Source organism: Branchiostoma lanceolatum, chromosome 17, assembly GCF_035083965.1.
Source record: "Branchiostoma lanceolatum isolate klBraLanc5 chromosome 17, klBraLanc5.hap2, whole genome shotgun sequence".
Lineage (NCBI taxonomy): Eukaryota > Metazoa > Chordata > Leptocardii > Amphioxiformes > Branchiostomatidae > Branchiostoma > Branchiostoma lanceolatum.
In genome coordinates this window covers 10,149,293-10,171,332 of record NC_089738.1, presented here as the reverse complement: position 1 = coordinate 10,171,332, position 22,040 = coordinate 10,149,293, and the positions used below count along the sequence as shown (strand labels likewise).

Below are 22,040 nucleotides of genomic sequence, written 5' to 3'. Positions count from 1 at the left end.
TACGAGGGCATTTTTGGACAACAGTATTGGATGTGTCGTAAGAAGTGATGTATGAAAAATGAGAGGCACAAGCTAAGTTTAATATGATTCAATCAATCAATGAAGTAAATTTATTCACATCGGTGTTCGGAAAGTTCATTACAGCAGAAACGAACGACACAGTTAAAAAGTACGTGGCTCATTATTGGTTGAAAAGTACGTGGCTGATAATTGGACAACCTGCAACAGCTGAATATCTATAGGTCGCTGGAAAAATAGTAAAAATTGGTCAAATACCCTGAATGATATGACATAGGTTGCAAACTGTACTCCTATGGTCGGCTAACTCTTTTGGCATATTATTCACTCTATTTTACCAATTTCTACTTCTTTTAAGCGACCTATGGAGTCTGGTAAAGACTATATCTCTAAAGACGTCAACCTTTCGACGTTACAGGAAGTGCACTCCAAGCGAAGACCCAAAGTATTGCAAATTGTTTCAAGACTAAAAGGTCAGATCTATATAAAAACAAGAATGCCTAAGTTAGAAATACGTTGTCACATGTCTATGCCATTGTAGAAGTGTCATAAAACTGTAATAAGACATACATTCAAATCAATTATATCCAATGCCATATATCTACTTAAAACAGAACTGCTAGGTCCATGATACATGTTGTCAACCCCAAAACTTTATACTCAACTCACACATGCTTTCCAATTGAAGGACTCACTTAAATAAATCACTTGACGAACGTTGACATCTTACATATATTTTGGGAATCACACATAATTTTAGACACCACATTACAAGAGGTTAAGTTTAGAATAATGAGTTAACAGTTTTAGAGTAAGATCGACAAGATCAAGCACATCTTAAAGTTCATTCTTAAAGTTACAGGCCTTTGGCATTAACGAAATGCATTTTTCCACTACCACATCTTACCATCTACATGTAACAGCAACTCAAGGAGACAACTAAATCAATTAACTCTAGTGACGCCGAATGAGAGTGATGGATGTCACTCGAAACGTCTGGAAGGAATCACGTACTGGAAGGAATCTTATCCAGTTGTAGAGATTGAATTGCATTTAAATAAATCAATTAATTAAGTGGTTCTTGGAGGACTCGTACACTCCACATGTATGCAACAAATGTATACATATTCAACAACAGAGCTACCGATAATAATTAGTGTTACAGAGTTGGATTCATATACATAATGTTGATATACGACATGAAAATATCAAATTTACCTAGTTACAATTGACAAGCTAGCTTAGCTAATAATACTTAGGAAGCAGCTTCTCATTTATTTTGAAGACATTTCATAGTTGGACGGATGCTTAGATATCATAATGGATACGCCAGGGACATTGCTTATGAATGTTCAGGAAAATCACAGAGTACTTTGTAAACTGTCAGCTTCAGATGTCAATAAAGACATTGACATCTAGATCTTCTGGAAAGTTCTGCTTTTCTTAAACCTTCCCTCAGGAATATTCATGAGCACGTCAAGTACAGTTAGATGACTCAGGTTGGTCCTTCAGTGTCGTTTTGAGAAGACGATTGACATCTAGATCTTCGGGAACGTTCTGCTTTTCCAAAACCTTCTCTCTGGATTGTTCATGAGCACAAGTACAGTCAGATGACTCAGGTTGGTCGAGAAGACGATTGGTCGTCTTACCTTCTTTCCAATGGGCAGAAATATCCTGTTGCAGAATTCCTCAGTGCTTTTTGTCCACTTACTTAAACTCGTGCTCCTCTAATGGGGCGGCTAGTTCGACGTCAGGGAGGTCAAAGTGCATGTCTGAGCGGCCATGGAGCCAATATGTCGTCACCGCCCCCTTGCCCTACACAGAGAGAACGTTTTTAAGGAAATAATCAATATGTAACTTAGATTTTACTGCCTCTGTGTGCGGATGTTTCATTTCAGTGTGTCTGGATGTTTGTGTTCTTGTGTGCCGGTAGTTATTCAAAAGACACTGTCAGTATAGTGGCAGGAAATTAGTGGGAATATAGTGTCACCACAAAGGTCAGACTTACAGGAGTGACAGGCATTCCAGGTCATGGGGTCAATGGGAGAGACTACTAATTATCTACTAACACGGGAGGGGGGTGGTCATTTTGCTTTTGGCCTGTCTGTTTGTCTGAGTTTTCGTCGTTACAAATTTTCCATATGATAGACAAAATCGCCATAGAGTGATGGGAAGTGATCAATGAACACATGAAACCCTTATTTGCATAATTGATTTGCATAATTGATAAACTATCCCAAAAAAGACATTAGAGAAACTTTGAATATTTCATGAAGACGTGAGATTTTAGTAATCTTGTTTTAAGTAAAATATAACTTAGTTAATCTCCAAAACTAACAACTGATAAACATGTAAATTTATAAAACTTGAAATGAGCTATTTACCATATTCCTATTTAATCTTTACAATTTATAAGCACAGCAAACAACTAATGCTACGGTCCCTTTCCAAAGTGGGGCCCGGCCGAGTAGCTTGTGGAAACGAAAAACATGATACAAAGGACAACAAAATACACAAAACGTGAAAATTACTCATAACCACATACATGTATTCTGTATTTTCTTGATATGCATTTTTTTATTTTTCGTTTTCGCAAACAACCCGGCCGGGGCCCGGATTGTAAATGGGACCGTGGCACACAACAGGGTGTTTGACTTCACCTTCATGGTAACCTCCCCACGTTTCTCCATGATGAAAGTTCCCATGTCCAGGAGGAGAACGTAGCTGGACCAACTCACGTGAATCCGCAGGGCTGAACAAAGTCATCAAAACAATAACTAAATTGATAATTCTGGTGAGTCAAAATTTCCTTGAGTTTGAGCATAGTTTTTCATTATGTAATTTACCAACTTTCATGATAAAAAAATAACTACTCATTACCATGAGGAATACATTGATCAGTGTCCAACACTAAACACCGCGTTTCTGCAAAAGATGTACTAGACACTTTAGAGTTTACAATGGAAGATTTTACGAGACCATTATACACATGCAATAACACTTGTATCTAAGAATATAGATAATGCAAGACCGCTGATGTTGAACGAGAGTAGTGATAGCTTTTCAAGCTCATACATACACATGCTATTATATGTACCAATTACCCAATCCCTACTACGTATCCCTTAAATTCGGCCCAAATCGTAAATCTACCTTAAAATTTCTTGCGCTTGTAAATGATATGAAGCAATATTTAATTCAAAATCCAAAGTAAATATTGCATAGTTATAATCATGACTATTTCAACGTGGTCTCTCCGTACCTAGGCCACTGGACTCCATACGTGATGCCGTGTTGACCGTGTCTCCGAACAGGCAGTACCGAGGCATCTTCAGTCCGACAACTCCTGCGACCACAGCTCCTAGTGGTAACAACTTTAACTAGCATTCAGATTCAAATTTCAGAACTGTTATATAGCTTCCCTCTTCCTGTGGACACGCACAAACAAACACATATGAAACACACCAACTGACAACAATACCGGCTACGAACCTGTATGGAAGCCACAGCGCAGCTGTAGCTGTTTCTTGGGAAGGTGACGTATGGTGAAGTTTTTGAGGGAAGAGAGAAGTTCCAGCGCCATGGTGGCGATCTCACTGACGTGGCGGTTTCCGTTCATCTCAGGCAGGCCAGAGGCCACCATGTAGGCATCGCCAATAGTCTCAACCTGGAAGGAGTTAAGTTAATGATAGAATCCACCGATTGTATTTAAACACTTTTTCAGTTTGCTTAAATTAGCCTTAAGACCATGTTGATTTGATTGTATGGATCCTCTGTGAATCCCAAACCTAATGCGAGCGTGCGAATAAAAAACAGTTTGGCAAAATAAACCGTTGCCTGCATTATACGTGGTCAGGAAGGATTAACAAAATTTAACACACAGAGTATGGTATACCAGATAAAGGTTTCTTCATTTTTGTTCTTTTTAACATCTTCTCTGGCTTTGGAATTGACTTTGGCATTTCTTTTGCAATTTACAGCATATACTTTTTTTTCAATTTGCAGCTTGTTTGTATGCGTATATGATCTACAGTATGGCCGAAAAACTTCTATTCTTTTGGAAACGGACGCAATTGATGCGAGCGCGGCTGGCATCTATATAATCAAATCAAAATGATTAGATCTTTTTTGGCATGAAATGACTGAACCATTCTTAACATAAGCAAATGCCACTATTTACTTTATGCCCTTGGCCTTGTGTAGGCAGTCAATTAAGCATGGGTAGTATCGGCTAATGATAACTGTTCACGAAATGACAAGTACAGGTGTTGCCTGGTGTCCAATGGGTCTCTCTAAATAGCTGTATACGGTTTCAGTGACTATGGTGGTTTGTTGTATCCGTTTATAACATTAATCTCTTCGAACAAATAGATTTAAGCAGTTGCACACCATTTACATCAATCCAGTACTGCATATTCCAAACCATTTGCAACTGGTCACACTTTACTTCGACTCACACTTCATTCGTCAGCAACGGACTTACCTTGTAGACATCATATCTTTCGATGACGCCATCAAACAGCGTGTACAGGTCATTCAGAAAGTCGACGACCTGGTAAAAAAAAAGCAGCAAATATTCACGAATTAAATTCATTTCAATCTGTTACTGGTAAAAGAATTTTTTTTCAAAAGATACTAAGTTGAAACCCTGATCTTGCCAGTGATGAATTTTCTTGTCGATCCATTTGACATTATCATGTTAATTAATCTAAAAATCAATAGTTGGAAAAATGGGTTCAGAAGAGCAGGGCTGATGTTGGGAGACTTTGTTGGCGAGCACTTGAACCCTGCTAGAGGAGAGTGGGTAGTCAACCTGCTAATCCAAATGGGGAAAAAAGAGGATTCGAACTGCAATCTCCTATCTTGATGGCAGAGAACACCATACCTGCAGCGGCGAGCTTGCTGCTGACAGCTTGGTGAAGCCCACGATGTCACTGAAGTACACAGTGACAGACTCAAATGTCTGCGGTGCGATGGTTTCACCAAGTTTCAGCTTGTTCGCCACAAACCTATTGAGTGGAGATGATCGCGCCTTAGGATCATAGTATGATTCCAACAGACCAACATGGCAGCAGCAGAGTTGGTGCAATCGAAATAACATATTTACATAGAGAAACAAACACGTCGATGTCCCATTGATAAAATGAAATAAGAACATTTTCAGTGAAATCTAAAAAAACAAATCATTCTTCGGGCAAGCCTCCCCCAGTTCCATTTGTATCATAAAATAGGCACATCCTCATTTTGCAGAAGCTTAACATGTGATGGTAAGGCATATCTATTCCCACTGACGTCATAAGTTGAACTCTCGCGAGAATTTATTTCTCGCGAGATGACACATTTTTAGACTCTAAATGTTTTTTAGTTGGAGGTCTTGTTGTTAGCGCGTGCGATCCTTACACTGGTATCATTCTGTAGAGCAGTTCGTCTGTCTTCCTCTTCTCCTCGTCCAGCTGCGAAGTCCGTTCCTGTACCAGCTCTTCTAGGTTGGACGCGTACTTCTCCATCATGGAGAACATGTTATCCACCACACTCATCAACCTGGAACATAGAGAACATGTTATCCACCACACTCATCAACCTGGAAGAAACAAACACAGTCTAGAACAATCGACAGATTATCTTACACAACCCAGGCCTAACCTCTGCTTGCCGGAGAGTAGCTGCCAATAAAGCTTCAACAAGTAAACGCCAACTGCAGACTGTACCACTCTTGCGGTGGGTTGTTATCCACTGTGGCAAGGGCACAGTATTGGTAGGCGGAGCCCATATCTGTCCTTCAATAGCCTTTTACGTCCCTAACCGAAGTCAGGTATCTATTTTTACACCTGGGTGTGAAGTGATGAAAGTCGTGTAAAGAGCCTTTCCCAAGGACACAGCGTCAAGTCAGGAATGCCTGGAATCGAACCAGTGACCTATCGATTTCGTGTCCGCCGGCATAGTCAGTCGGTCATTCGACGACAAATTGTTTGTTAGACCATATATATCGACAAACTAGCAGTACATGCTGCCGTATTGTTCTAGTGAATGTAACCCGTTATAGATCAGTTATAAGAGTAGAAGAAGATCCAAAACTAACTTTCCGCCGTTCATCTTTTTCAGCCAGGAGATGACGGAGGCAAAGGACGGACGTCGGTCGGGCATCTCGGCCCAACAGGACTCCATCAGTCGGTGCATCTCGTGGAGACAACTGTCCGGAGGGAGGAAGGGGCGATACACAGGCTCCTGGCCGAACTTAACGGCTTGTATAATACCTGGCGTAAAAACAACAACAATTCACTTTAAAGTTCATCTGTAATTGCCAACACACAAAGAAATTGAATTTACACAAATATCAACCATCTTTCAACAGAGACTGGGGGACTTAAGACTTTTTGCAACTAATGATCCACTGGTCAAGAAGCCACGCGTTCTATCTGGATAACGTGATGTCACAGAAGCAGTGGATTGCTCATTCCTTTGACAAGGACTGGAGTTGATCAGTCCAATATTTGTGTAAGTCCGATTCCAAGGGGCCGAGTACAGACCCCTGTGGACACCCGCCGAGATACAACACAAATTAGACGATAAATCTATTATTGAGGTAGCTATCAATTTAAAAGAGGTCCTTCAATATACCATTCTTTTGCAGTTTGAATATCGGTGTGCCAAACCTTAGCTTGTCAAATGCCTTTGAAAAATCAACCATGTTATGAGAGGTTTCTGACCCTTTGGATCCAGGACAGACTGGGCGCTGTACGGGCCGCTCCGTAGCGCGATCTCTGCGAGGATGATCCCGTAGCCGTAGACGTCGCCTTTCTGTGAGCCATAGTTTCCACTGGCAGCGCATCGTAACTGCTCTGGTGCAGTCCAGAACATGTCTGCATTGGTGCAATAAAATGGTTACTTTATAAGTATACTGATTGATTGATTAATTGATTGATTGATTGATTTATAACTACATTGGACGTTATAAACATAGGACCGTACAAATAAAATTATAATCAATTTCTAAACGACTTGGTACACTTATCCCTTACTGTTAGACCCTGAGTGCAATATGTTGAATAATTGCTTTGTAAAAAGATTTCAGAAAAAAAAAACCGCAATAAGCAAGCTTGTATAATCACCATATCTGTACGTAGTTGGTGTGCTAATTTGCCTACTTGAAGACTAATCTCACATTCAATTTCCTATGGATAAATATGTAAATTAACGACCGGTAAAGCGGGCATGTTCAGAATCCCAAGCCGACTCGTCTTGGTCACACTTGAAGTCGCCCATGCCATAGTCCGTGACCTTGACAACCCAGCGACTGTCCACTACACAGTTGGATGACTTCAGCCGACCATGGGAGGCTATGACCGTCCCATGTAGGAAGGCCATCCCCTTAATAATTACATAGAACATTTCATTAAGTCAATATGTATAGTTAACTTGATGTAGAAACTTTTTAACAATGAACGACTGAAAATGCACATCCACAAGGTTCTGTTTAAATGGCTGGATCCAAAAAGAAACAAACGGCGAACTTACGTGCATGTCAGGTTGCGCGCCTCGAAATATTCAGTACACATTGCCTATTTAGGATGGATTTAGGATGGCCCCTCAAAATTGCCTGGTATCCATTCGTGTTCAGCCTTCGTAACAATTGACGGTTATAAACCGGGACGGCATCTGAACACGGGTGGATACCAGGCAACCCAAGTTTTCCATCACTGGCCTGATAACCCCTCACCTTAGCAATGTCGACAGCAATGGACATCTTGAAGGCATAGTCAAGATTTATGCTGTCATTTTCCAGGAGATCCTGGATGTAGAAACACGGTGTATGATGACAGAAATGGGGGAGGGGAGGGGGGATCATGATGTCAGAGGAGGTAGCTATTTTCCTTTGGGTTACCCGGTAAATATTCAGCTTGAGGATTTCAAGTGCTGTGACCATTGCGAATGGTAAGCATGAAAGCTCAACCGAGTTGCATCACCAGCAGGCTGAAAATAGTTAAGCATTTGATTACATCATCAAAAAGAGCTAGAAATCAATTTGTTACCGATTTGCATACCATAACATTCATGATTTCATGTCACCTTTTGAATAGATATGGAAAGTTTATCTTTTTTTAGGAAATAGCTACCCCATGACGTTGTAATTAACGTTAATATTAACGAACACAATAGTGTTGCAAGATAACGTTACCTTGGCGATATCCATAGCGAACGACATCTTAAAATTGTTGTCGATCTGTATGCTATCGTTCTCAAGCACGTCCTGCGGTAAAGTAACGCAATAGAGTTTGTTTCATATAATTATGTAAAACTGCACTGGGCGAGGATGACAAGGCAAGACAGCCTGTATCGGAGACTGCTTCTTCATTAAATCAAAACCGTAGTTCGTTTTCAATCTTTGTTGAAAGGTGCGTTAATGATACTTGAAAGAAACGAACAGGTTCTTGTCTTATTCCTCCTCGAGATCTGAACATAAGACTTTATCAGAGACAAATTGTTCCATCATATGAAAAGGCACTAAACTAACTAGTAGTAAATAATGATAATATCTATTAATTATTGGCTCTTTAAACTGGTTCATGAATATTTTCTCGTTCATGTATATATTGAGGATCTAGGAGAAAACAATTTATCATAAACAACATTTTATAATCTATAGCAACAATTGGCAACTGTAGAAAGTATTCTGATCCTCTAACTTACCTGCAAACTTCCTTTGGAGCAGAATGTTGTGATTAGGTAGATTCTCGGTGGGTAGATGCAAGCTCCAACGAAGATGTTAACGTTTTCATGGAGCAGGTCCCTCATCTATAACCAATTCAAATGCGAAACGGTAAATCAGAACAGAAAGGTTGACTGATATATGTCAATGAGTGCTGATGATAATGAAAGGATTTATGCATGACGTGTGCAGTCAAAATTAACATCATTGATGGTTGGCAAGCTCATAAAAAACATCATCCAGTACCACATGTACCAATACATGCTCTTTTTTGTGAATGTTGTTTGTATAGTAAACAACACTTCCTTCTATTTCAGACCTAGCATCTCAGGGAAGGCTGCATTATAAAACACATCTATGTTGTGAGTAACAAGATCAGAACCACATATTTAACAAGAGCCGACGTTTTGCAATTTGATGATGGGCTGTCTCTTCATAGCTATTCTGGCTGGTTCACTTTGCTCTGCAGCAAGGTATCATTGTGATCAATACTTAACGTTTGGGACCGCGTTATTAGCAGTGACACCTAGCTGCAGTACATAGTTAACCAGCACAAATTTCCCTGAAGGACATGACAGACGGTCATTGGCTCTTGTTGAATTATGATAATGTGGTTGTGAATAAGGAACTTTGTTATTTGGTCATTAACCAACCTGATGAAATTATTCACGGACATCTACTAGTATGTAGTTAAAATGATTGACCTGTTTGAACTCCGTCAGGTGTTTCCGTGTGATGACCAGCTTCTCCCTCTCTATCTTCTTCATGGCCACCCAGCTACCCTGAAATAACATTCTTATACACTAAGTCAATGCATATATGAGGAACTAGACCCAATGCATACCAGTATTTTATCAAATGTTTGTACGAGGGGTGGTAGATAAATGCTGTTCCTCACCAGAAAGATACGGTGCGAAAATTTCTGGGCATAATTATAAAGTATTAATCCTTTTATGTGAATGTGTACAAAAATTCAAATCATTATGATGATTTATCACCCTTTGTAATACTATACTGTAATGATGCCTTCTATGTTTAGCAGTATATGTATATATGTTGTATTCAGAAATCACCCTGATTCACTGTTGTCGTGACTGATGTTGTTATATCTTAACATAATCATGATCTTGACTTTGAATATTTATATACAATACTGGTGTAAAGCGGAATAGTCATCATAACCATGTGTCTTAATTTTCTAACCTTGTATTTTCCGACAATAGTTTTCCCACTCCTGATGGTGTGAAATATGTTCGTGTCCGTAGTACCGCTGCCTGTAGAACTGTGGGTATGGCCGCCAACGCTCTTAGACATACTCTTACTCCCGGCACCGACACGAGAACCTGTGCTACCCTGAGAAAAGAAGAGGTTCAACAGTATTGACAAAGGTCCTGTGAATAATCTAGGAAGTCGTTTTAAGTTAAATGTCTTTCTAGTATTCTAGCATTACAACTAACGTTCTCACCTGAGTTGTTGTTGAATGACCAAGGGGATGTTCTGGTATGAAGATGTCAGCGTAATCGATTATCCAAAGACTCTGGTTATTCAAATTCCGCTCGACCATGCACTTCCTGAGATTTGGGAGACACGAACCACAGTGGCGTTGCCAAGAAAACGGGGATGGGTGTTCATGGTTTCATAGGAGGGGGGTACCTGGCGATGCTCTAGAGCTACGAGGAACAAGCGCACCAGTATGCAGCAAATCACCTCCCAAATCCGTACATATTCAAATAAAGGAATAGAAAAAAGTAAATTATACGAAGAGAAGCTTCAGCCAGTGATTGCAACATACTGGCGTGCTTGCTGTCTTATTCAATCTGTGTTTTACGTTACCTTACTTTCCGTATGGTCGTCATTGTCGATGACAATGTCGCTATAATCGATCATCCATAGGCTGCGGTCGTTTAGGTCTGCTTCATATTTACAGCGCCTGGTCGTGCCAAAAAGCGACGTAAGAAAATACTGTGAGCAGAAAAAGATGAAAATACTTCCCCCCCCAAAAAAAAAAATCTACGTCTGGAGGGAAATGTCAGACCTGTAACCAAATCGTTAGTGATTTTTTGAAGGACCACATCATTGTATTTTGCCAGCTAGAAGCTCAACAAAAATGCTGCTGGGATGGAGTGAATACATAAGAAAACATTCTACAAATCTCGCAAATATTACTAAATGTACAATACGTGAACGCCCAGTCATGTTATCAATTCAATACTCTCATTAACTATTACACTATTACACATACCTGTACCAGAAGAATATAACTGTTGTGGCCACGGCTAGAAATGTTACGGCAGAACCAACTGCGCCCAATGCAATCTGGTCTGAAACCCAAACAAACGTACACAATTGAGAACAACATCCAGAGGTACAATAATTATTATAGTAATCTCTAAACCGCCCCATACACAAGAGGTAGTGTCCTTCAATTTTAAGATGAGATTGAATTGAAAATTGAATGTATAATTTAGTATTTTATATTCCTCGAGATGCCAACCATGAACCAAACACGCATTTTTGGTAATACATATTTTTTTATTTAATATTTCCTCTCGTTTGTCAAGGTATGAAAAATGGGACAAATGCATTGCACATCTATATCTACAATCGTAGTTTGTACCTTGGTATCGGGCGTCTTGTAAAAACTTCATCACTGGAATTAAAGCATGTGTTTCCATTATCTGGTCTTTGAACTTTGCGATCTGAATGAATACCCCATACACACATTTGCTTTCAAAACATTTGCGGTTCATTTGTGAATTTAGTATAGCTATATTAGCAGACTAGGAAATATGTGAAACTTAAAAGAAACGTACTCATTTCAAAGTGATTTATTATCTACATACACGTCGATGGATGTCAAACATCCACTTCGTGAGATGCACAAAATAACATTTACTCAAGTAACTGCATAATTTGTGAACATTTAGACACCATCCGCTGTCTTTCGTCACGTCAGTGACCAGAGTTTGGAATTCACCCGTATTTATCTAAAACTCTGAATGGATATGTTGAACTCACGAGCTGGTGAACTCCAAATCTTGGTTTAGTCACTGACGAAAGACGGTCGATACCGTCTGAAAAGTCTGACCGTTTACAAAACATATGCAAGTGCTTGAGTATCTTTTATCTTGCTTGTGTACCGATGGGTTTTTTTCACAACCAGGAGAAAAAAAAAACTCACAAGAGTCGTCCACGCAGAGGTCGTTGTCCCAGCCACACTCTGGACTGTCAACCGGCGGAGACGTCTTTCCACCCGCCCACACTACGTCCACGTCCCGCATCTCTAACGACTGGGAAAAACATACCCGATACAGTTGAGATAATGTCTCTTGCACATTGTTCTTAATCTTTTTATTGATCATAACAGAACAGAATTAAGTGGTTAGCCTTTTACCCGCGATCATTTTCTTTGTAATTTTGCACAAATGTCTAGCTAGTGATGAAAATTTTCCCATTTAAACATTTTTCATTTCTTAGATTTTACCTTCGCTGCCCGAAACTTCAGAAACGGCAGCGCGCGTGGCTTTTTTTAATTTTTCATGTCCTTTAAAGGCAACCTAAGCATTATTAGGGCGCTGAAAGTTATATATTCAAAATCAATTTTTTTTCTTATTTCTATCCATAGTAAGTTTAGATAACACTATCCCATAGTATATCGACCATTATGGAGCAAAAATGTGATGTCGTTGTGCGGTGGGAACTCATTGAAAATCTGAGCACTTGGAGGCCAGCCATCATTTCAAATCTTCCGAACATGCACGATTCTGACCGATAAGTCCCGAACGCTTCCGAAGAAATAATCACGTGGTCATGGCTCAATGTGCTTGGGCATTGTGACGTCACGCGGCCGGAAGTTACCGAAGATTGTCGACAGAAAACGGTTACGGCTGGATTCTGGGCTGATTTTTTGGGGGACCCAATAAATAAAATGCTCCTTTTGTGGCTTGCTTCTGTACTATTTTTAAACGCCCAAAGTATGAAATAATGATGCAGATGTGCTAATATAGGGAAGTAAATGTAAATTTCAACCTCACCAAACAGAATTGCTTTCCCCAGAATATTTCAAGTTTTACCCCCTGAAATCGCTTAGGGCACCTTTAAGGTGACAGACGCTTTTAAGGGACAGAATAGCACCCGTGGCTGTAATTTCTCCAAAGCCATCAATTGATACTAATGTTGTGGTGTATTTATCTTTAAACATGATAAGCGTTGTGGGAAAATTATGAAAGCATTTATGGTGCCCTTTCTTTGACCAACATGAGGACAACATATGGCGACAGCATTTTGCACATTTCACTGAGAACAAGCCTCCTATGAGCCACGGTAATATGAAATTTACCCATTTTCGTCTATTAAACCTTTCCAGTTATTTTTTCATATAACTGCACATTCCACATTGTGATGTCTCATGATGGCATGGTCTAAAGGGAATGATTCGTTATCTTAAACGTCTCACATTGTTTAATATGGAGTTACACAACCTAGTTATTGCATGCATTAATCAAGAAAGCGGAAACCGTAAATTTGTTAGTAATCATTCGCTGCAAGAAACTCATTCAAATGGTTTTTGCATGCAGCGCACATGCATTACAGCCACGACGCTGATTACTCCTTTAGTACTTATATCACTTATCTTAAACATTTGAGACTTTTTGATGTCATTCATGTCGCTAATGGTCTTCCTCGACAGAAATACTAGACATATATTCTGTGAGACGAATACCAATGAGTTGCCCGAATACCATACGGTGGAATAAAGACGAAACATCGTACATAACTTTCGGTGCCCCTTTTCTTGAAAACTACAGGTTTTGAGAGTCGTACAAAATTGAAGATACATTTTTCTTCTCCTTTATTTCAGGTAACGATTTTGCTCTGAGATATAGAAAAATAATATCCTTCAGCTGTATGCCCCCGTTTGTATCAAATGGTTATTAACAACAAGTATTGGGTTGATAAACATTGAATTTGGTAGCCACACAAACATATCATTTCAGACATACACCGCATTTCTTAAGTATAGTGCAGAGATCAACACTGCAACATCAAACAATCACTTATGTCCTTTCCTGTTCGTCTAATATCTTTATCTAATAGAATTATGATTTATATAAAAAATCAGCCTATTAGTAAGAAGAACCATTTTTGGACAAGGACAGTGCATGTGAAAACCACACCTTATTTGCCGTTGCGAAGTTGGCTATGTCTTCGAAGCGATCACCCTTCAAGTTTTGAATGACGTAGTTTGGGCTCCTGTCCCCATACTCGTCTATGGAAACCGTCCCTGCAATACCTGTATTTAAAAAATGCCATCATCAGTGATACTTTATTATCTTCTTTGAACATTTGCGGTTGTTACTTTAGGTACTTTGCTTCGCGATCGTCAATTTAAGATGAGTATTTGACATGTTTATGTTAAATAATTCCTGCACATTATCATGATTAATGCAAAAAAAGATCAAAAGGGATCACATTTACACTAACGGTACTACCTTTAATTACTATAAATTCTCCCCTTACTTTTCTTTAAGAAATAGTAAAACGGTTTAAAAAACTGCAAGATATTAAAGTAACTATGTTTCCAAGAATACTCATTGAGGACAACCAAAACTTTTATGTTTTGAAAGGTACTCATTTTGCTGGGGTCCAAATAACCCCCGCTTTGAATCAACACTGACTTTTTATACTTTCTACAGTATTTTGCCAATATTCGTTTATCAAATGCTTGCAGAAAAAGTCACGGAAATTTGTTTCGGATCAAAAGTGTTCAAAATGCACTTTAAAATATACGCCTGGGGTCCAAACGGATCCCATTGGGGTGTTTGAGGGTTATATACGTTGAGGTGCATATCATTTTAGCTTCACTTCTTCTGCTTCTTCTTTATACTTTTTTTCAACAGGGATAACGTAGTGGTAGCTTTGGATTCGCAATATCAAATCCTAGAAGCGCATACAAACATGCAAAAAGAAATGATCCTTTTTCTGGATCCACATTAATAAGGCGAAAGTTACCGTCGAATGTCCTGTCTGTCATGAGTTGCGCAACACGAACACCGTTGGTCTCGGACTCCCCATCGTTGAGCGCGTCGTCCAGCGCTAGGGCGTACAACATCACTGCGTCATACAACATGGCGGCGTACACGTCAACCTGTCAATCAATTTTGAAAAAAAACTATGATCACGTGCTCTGAGCAATCAGGTCATCAGTCACCCTGAAGAAGACCAGAGGTCTGGTCGAAACCTACATGTATGAAATTCCAAGCAATCTCATCATAACATTTACTCATTGATTGAATTCTTATTGGCATCTAATGAAATCCCCAACTAAGGTAACTATTTGCTCAGATCAAAACACCCACTCGTCCTTTCTCGTGCTATTGACTTTTAAAATTTCCAACAAAAACGCCGCTGCAGTTCTTAAACGATAGAGTAGGTGGCCAGAACCTAAATTGTATCATTCCTCTTTCCGACCCCAAAAGCTACCTAACAGGCTTTTCATTTGACGTCACTGGCACCTTATTGGATTACAGCGCCGAACTGCTACAACTTGATCCAATTTCCCGTCAACATGGTCGCCGGGGGATTCAAATTATAACTACTATGGGGTCAATGGACTCAAACTATGCCATCTATACTATACCTTTTCATATCGTTGCATCCCTCGGTTGAACGGCGGCCCCGCCATACGGTACCTGACTTCCCGCTCAAGCCTCTCCCAGTCATCCAGTAAAGGCGTGTGCACGTGCACATTCAACAGCCCGCTGGAAGGAAGACACAAACAAAATAGCGTCTGCACTCACGTGACTATGACGTAGGTATTGTCCGCCATACTGGGTGGTTGAAGCCGGAAGTTGTCAGGTAAATATGTAATAGACCGATCCTGACTGTCAATCACAATTACCTGCTCAACCAATAATAACATTGTTATTAGCGATTTAACCAATGAGAGATGCATTTCAAGATTTGGACGGAGGTGGGCGCCCGGATCGGTCTATCACATGTATACAGTCAACTAATTTTCATTTTCAAAAAAACATATTATTTTACTTGAAAACTCTCTTGGCCTCCTCATCTCTTCCGTCTTGTCCCATCCACGTGTTCTCTCCCAAGATGGCGTCCGGGGCAAAGTTGATGACCACAAAGACGTAGTCTCCATTCACGATCCCTAGGTCGGCAGCCATCAAAAGCATTTCTCTCACGTCACCGCCATTTGCACAGAAGATAAGGACTGGGTAAAAAGAAAAAAGAAAGGATCGAATTAAAGATTCCTTCCTCCGGCACAAGTTTTTTCTACACTTCACTCGTGCTAAATCCATTTTGAGCGGGGAGAGTAGTTTTGACGTCACTCAACACTTGCCGCTAGCTCCAACTTGTATTGAGTTACTAATCTACAAGCAGATCTACCGGTGGCAAAGATCGTATCAAACTGGCAAATGTTCGCGATTAAAACGCCTTTTATAATTTGCCAGTTGGATACGGTCTTTGCCACCGATAGATCTTCTTGGAGATTATTGAGTTACGGCTTTTCGTCTTGATGATGGGGCCTACCCCTGTGGGATCTACTTGATATTCATGAGCACGCACCCCTCACGTCTTCGGTACTGTTGTCGGGGCCCGGGGGTTCTCTTCCCGCCTTTAGCAGAAAGAAATTGCCATTCCACCGTACGGGAGGGTTCCGTCACATCTTAAAATACAAAGTTGCAGAAACCCCGCAGCCAAAAGAATTGATTTTCAACGTGACGACGTGACATACGCCTACATACTAAGACAGAAATAATTTTAAAAGTGACCTCATACGCCCACATAAAGACATGACGATGTGCACTGACTTACTTCTAGCCTTTGTCTTTGCAGTTTCTAGAGCGTCGTGGTGCATGGCCCTCTCACGTTCGCTCATTTGCGCATACCCAGGGTCAAAACTCTGGAAGAATGCCACAGCTATCCCGTCATCCTCCAGGGCCAACTTGATGGCGAGTGACGTGGTCTGCCATACTTGTTGAGTTGAAGCCAAGATGGCGGCTCTGCTCCACCCTAAAGGATTTTTTTTATTCACAGAAGAATCAAATAATACAAATGAATGGACGAAGACTAAGTGACGGCCTACTCAAATTATACACAACTTATATTCTAGCCGCCGCTTGTACATAATGGAAAATAAAATATATGACAACATTCTTAAACATGTGAATGACAGAAAACTCATTGAACGTAATCCCCCCCTGCGGAAAAGAAAGCAAAAAGGACACATATAACTAAAGACGTTTTGTTGCTGTGATGTAGTCCTGTGTGGCTAACATAACTTTACAGTTTAGACGTAAAATAAAAGGATGTTCAACTTGCTACTGGCATTTTAAGTTTTGTTTTCCTTAATTGTTGATAGTTTAACTAAGTGTTAAGTTTAAGGTTGTATCTTCCTTGTTTGATAGTTAAACTGTATTCCAAAACCGATAAAGAACCGAATTTTTCTACGACAACCTTCTTCTGGTTAGAATAACCAATCACTTAGGTCACGTGACCTGACGAACATGCGGCATCATCTGTATCTATATAGCCGGTATAACCGCCATTCGACGTAACACACCAGCTTCGCAGGCACGCGGCGCGACGGTAGCTATTTATATTACACAGAACACCTAGTCTTTATGATATTCTAAGCAAAATATTAAGCTAAATATATTTGCCGGTATTACAAATAGTTGTACCTTTACAATATCAGCACAATGAAACAATATTCTTAAGTATCAACCGACAACCCACCGAAGTGCTTGAGTAGAGAGACGAAGAGCGCTCCAGTCTTTGCGAAGGGTCCCACAGTCCTGGCGAAGGTCGGGTACTCGTCTTTGTTACTGAGATGAGACGACGCACACCCCCACGACACGACTGGTACGTTCCACGAGGCTGCTAACACACCTGGACATCATGAAAAGATATCTGATTGCTATTATATTTGTATACTTTGCGTATATCTGATTCTATTACGCATGAAAGTTGTTAGTCCACTCTCTTTGCCCCACAAAGGCCCATCAAGAGAATTTTATTTTCAGAACAGGTTTTGACAGATATTAATTCATCTCAACTCTGTCCCATATCATTTGATATATCTTGATATGAACGGCAATTTGAAAAGGTCGGTGTCTTTCACTCTCAGTATTTCCCCCCGACATTTCGACTTGTATGCCTCCCCCGTGTGAGGATCGTACTCACAACATTGACTTTATGTGACTCACATGCTGCCAACTGCGCTAACGAGACCATAGAAAATGACACACAACAAATCAGTGACACCTTATTAACGTTATAGACTAAAAGTCGTCTCCATTGACTAGCTTGGGACTCATTCTTTTAAGCTTGTAAATCGTTATGATTCTTTCAATGAAATTATCTCAAACAACATCAAACAGTTTGACTGATCAATAGCATCTAGACCCAAAAGAGTGGTAAAGTTTGTACTTATCGTTTGATGGTACATCAAGTAAAATGCATCTGACGGCTTAGTCTGACCATGTGTATGACTGTAAATTTTAAACACATACAAGACTTGGGACGTCAACTAAGATTACCACATATTCACTTCACACACACTACATCAGCAATACACACACCGCTGGTAAGGCAATGTTTCGGAGTGCTTACACTTTTACATGTACAATTGTACCTGCAGCAAGTAGCAATGATTAATCATTGCAAGTCTTATACTCAACAAAGGTTCTTCCTTGTCGAAGGAAAATAGAATCAACCCCCACAGAGTGATTGAAATACTAAACATTGCAAGTCTGATACCCAACAGGGGTTCGTCCTTGCTTTCTTGATTGCCCCAATTGTAAAGAAAATATAATCAAACCCCACAGAGTGATTGAAAGCAATGATCTCCCGGTAGAGGTTTTTGGGGGTTTTGACGATGGGTAGTGTCTGCACTGAAAGGAACATGTACCTGTATGTGTGTCTCTACACGCGCGTAATTAGCCGGCCGGCGCTTGGATCCAGGCCGAGGCGTAATCACATTATTTTCGGCCAGGTTATGAAAGAACCGACCAACGGCCGGGTTATGAAAGAACCGACCGACAACACGGATCTATATCAACCTCTCCCGTCACAAGAAAGCCGACTTTTGTATGACAGCTTCACGACTGTCCAAAGAATACAATCGAGTTGCTATCGTAATGGTAAAGACGCATGTGGCCAGGCACTTAAAGGATACCGAACTTCAGAAGTGGGTGTTATTTTCCAATAGCTTATGTATCAATGTTTACATAATCATCCGACTATTTTGGCAGAATTCTACTTGTGGTGAATTACGCTACGTGTGTTTTGTAAAACAATATGATACCAAAACTATACAGTCCATACCCATGCATTCCCTGTACGTATAGACACTTCCTTCATCGTGAATATTTTCGACATAAATGCGGGGCGATAAGCACACCAAGAAGACCAGTTGCTGATAAGACATCAAAGAACACAAAACAAGTTTTTCTTGTAGCCCTTCAAATCATTTTTGTAACAGACAATGGAAACGGTGCAAATCTTGTTCAAGTCCTTCTTCCGTAATATCCATCTGCCGAGAAATCGGCAATAATTGATCGGGTCAAAGCAGACCGTAAGGTTTGGACCATCGCACACCGGAGCATGCTCCTACTCTTTTTCGAAAGGTGGAGGGTTCTTTAACGTGCGTGGAGTGTGGCTTTCCCCAAATATGCATGGGACTTCTATTTAACGTTCTATCCAAGGGACGTCCCTAACCTAAGCTAGGTACTCATTTTCACCTGAAAGTCGTGTAAAGTGCCTTTCCCAAAGGATTTGAACCCGGGACCTCTGGGGTCTGGGCCAAACACGTTGCCGTTACGCCACACGACCCCACTCGTCCTTTGATCATCCAGTGCCAGAAGCCTATCGTATGTGCGGATAATGATAGATTGATAACGTTATCACTAAAACAATCGTTTGAAATGAAGCGATTCAGAAAGCAATATCAGCCGCGCAAAATAATTGACGTCTCGTCTCCAGGCCAGACCACCACGTGCTCGTTTGAGGTTGTCCTAGATAAGTATTGAATTATGTACCAAAATTGCTTTGATGAGCTTTACCCTATCTGATAAATTTCATTTCTAAACCACACTTGTGTATGAATGTCTGTAATATGGAATTAGAAATCTGCTCAAAGCCTATAGAAACAGTAATTACACAGCGTGGCCCAGAAAATGTAAACCCAATCTGATTTCATTACTGTTGGACTCTCGGGGAAATGACACTAAGGATGTTTGCGGAGAAGAACGTTAATTTTCTTTGATCATTGGTAATTAGATTCAAGAGAACGAGGATTCTAGATCATGCATTGGGCCTTTATAAAGAAGACTCTGAATACAATATCCTAGGCTAAAATTCGGTTACGTATATTCTTTTTATTTCAAAACAGAGGTTGATATCTTAACCTTCCCTTCACTTGCCGGTCACACTTTCTTGCAGTTGGTCACTTTCTTGTATTCACCCATTGTGAATACCCCTCCCGTTAAACATCAGGAAAAACTCGAAGATGTTCTCTATCAATGGTCTCCACATCCAGCTAGCCACAACTCCCGTGGACATACGTTAATTGCACCAAAAATATTTTGTACTTACGATACCAAATCACCGCAGTTCTGAAATTATTTGTTCATTCATTCATTCTTACCTTGAGTTCATGTATCATGCAAACTGATTTTTAAGATTCGTATACATAATATGTTATTGGCATCTTCACTGAGAAGGGAATGTGGTCAATTGTACTGAGAATTGGTGGTATTTTTCAATCATATACATGTATGACACAATCCAGTTGATTTCTACACCATGGATTATTTCAGTAGTGTACAATAACATTTGGCATTGCAAAGGACACACAAGAAAGGGCTGTCGGAAGATCTGTCTGGAAGATTCTCGTCAGTACTCACCGATTGGTCCGCAGACGGCATCGCACCCAGGCCCGATGATGACCCGAAGATCGGTTCGTAACTCTTCGTAAAGCTCCATCGTGACGTCCATCCCTTCCCGGGCCGAGCACCCCGTGTCTTTCCAGACGAAGTCGAGGTGGTAGGCCGGCAGAAGGGCGTCGTTGTTGTTGATATCGTCGATAGCGACGGCGGCTGCCGGCGCCATGCGTTTCCCAATCGGCCAGGCCCCGGTCCAGGGCACCAATACAACCACCGTTAGATTTTTCCTACTCTCTACTGCTTCAGTATTATTGTAAAATAAAACCACTAACATCAGAGGAATAAGCGACTTCAGCCTCACTGTAAAGGCCATTTCTACAGTGGTCGTACCGCCGGTTTTGTTGGTAATGTCACTCCATCATTGGGAGCGGCGCAGTGTCGGCTAAGTGTTCATCTTCGACCAAAATTTTGCAGATCAGTGCTCAGCTGTATTAGTGGCAATGCTAGAAGGGGCGTGTCTGTCGCGTAGCCAATGACAAGACGGCTACAGTCGAACTGACGACCAATCCACCTACGTGAAAGCCGTGAAACGTCTTCCTGTATGTCTCCTGTCCTTAACAAGCGACCTTATAAGGCGACCTTTCATGTTGATACGCGTTGCAAGAAAGTCTATATGGAGCGAAATGAAATCAGGCTTTAGCTCGATCTGACAGACCAAAAGTGCACGGCTCCATCAACAGTCTTCATTGCATATCATCGTCAGCGGTCGCTATGTGATTTCGTCTGGCGTAACCGTAAGATTATTAGCGTCATTGTAGAACAGATGGAGGATTTGACATCAATGGGTTGGATTACCATTTACGTACAAAATACATGTTATACGTGAAATGACATGCGAAAGAGCAACCGAAAGCAGCTAGAAAAGCGCGAATTTCCGCGTATTGAAAGTCACTTCAAATATAAACATTTACCAGATAGAATATTCAAGAGTGTTCCTCAGTGCACTGCAAAGCACAAATCAGGGAAAATAGGCTAATTCATGGTGGGGCCATCTATTCATTACAGGCCGATTTCCGACCATAATTACGCCATTTGGATGGTACCATTTGTTGTCGCTGTGCCAGGAATGTTCTGGATACTTCGTCTTGGTGACAGTGTGCGTATGAAGTGAATAAAATCATATTTCGAAACATCAACAAACTGAGGTTAATATGGAATGGCCTCACAGATTTCATACCGGTATTGTAACTTTGGATTACCGTTTGATAGCCAGTGCATACTGTTGACCGTGGCATCGGTAAATTAAACTTTGAGTATGTTTGTTGGTGTCTGAGTGTGTCAATTTGTGTGTGTGTCCAGAAGCGCTGTTCATTGCCATATCATCGTCTCTTATGATCTATATCTTTCTT

General features: G+C 40.6%; 1 protein-coding gene across 1 annotated transcript; it reads right to left on the bottom strand.

Annotated features, from left to right (window-relative positions):
- Nucleotides 1-87: 87 nt before the first annotated feature.
- LOC136423118 (atrial natriuretic peptide receptor 1-like) lies at nucleotides 88-21,216 on the bottom strand. The gene is made up of 24 exons (XM_066411147.1): nucleotides 20,653-21,216; nucleotides 17,483-17,635; nucleotides 16,559-16,756; nucleotides 15,773-15,953; nucleotides 15,366-15,486; nucleotides 14,738-14,873; nucleotides 13,903-14,018; nucleotides 11,907-12,015; nucleotides 10,968-11,046; nucleotides 10,191-10,296; nucleotides 9,929-10,078; nucleotides 9,430-9,507; nucleotides 8,707-8,811; nucleotides 8,195-8,266; nucleotides 7,218-7,386; nucleotides 6,726-6,878; nucleotides 6,098-6,272; nucleotides 5,419-5,559; nucleotides 4,904-5,027; nucleotides 4,502-4,570; nucleotides 3,511-3,685; nucleotides 3,281-3,379; nucleotides 2,679-2,770; nucleotides 88-1,833 (listed from the first exon to the last, which is right to left on the bottom strand). Exons 1-24 carry the CDS (start codon nucleotides 21,002-21,004, stop codon nucleotides 1,726-1,728), a joined length of 3,261 nt encoding a protein of 1,086 aa, XP_066267244.1. The 5' UTR covers nucleotides 21,005-21,216; the 3' UTR covers nucleotides 88-1,725.
- Nucleotides 21,217-22,040: the final 824 nt, after the last annotated feature.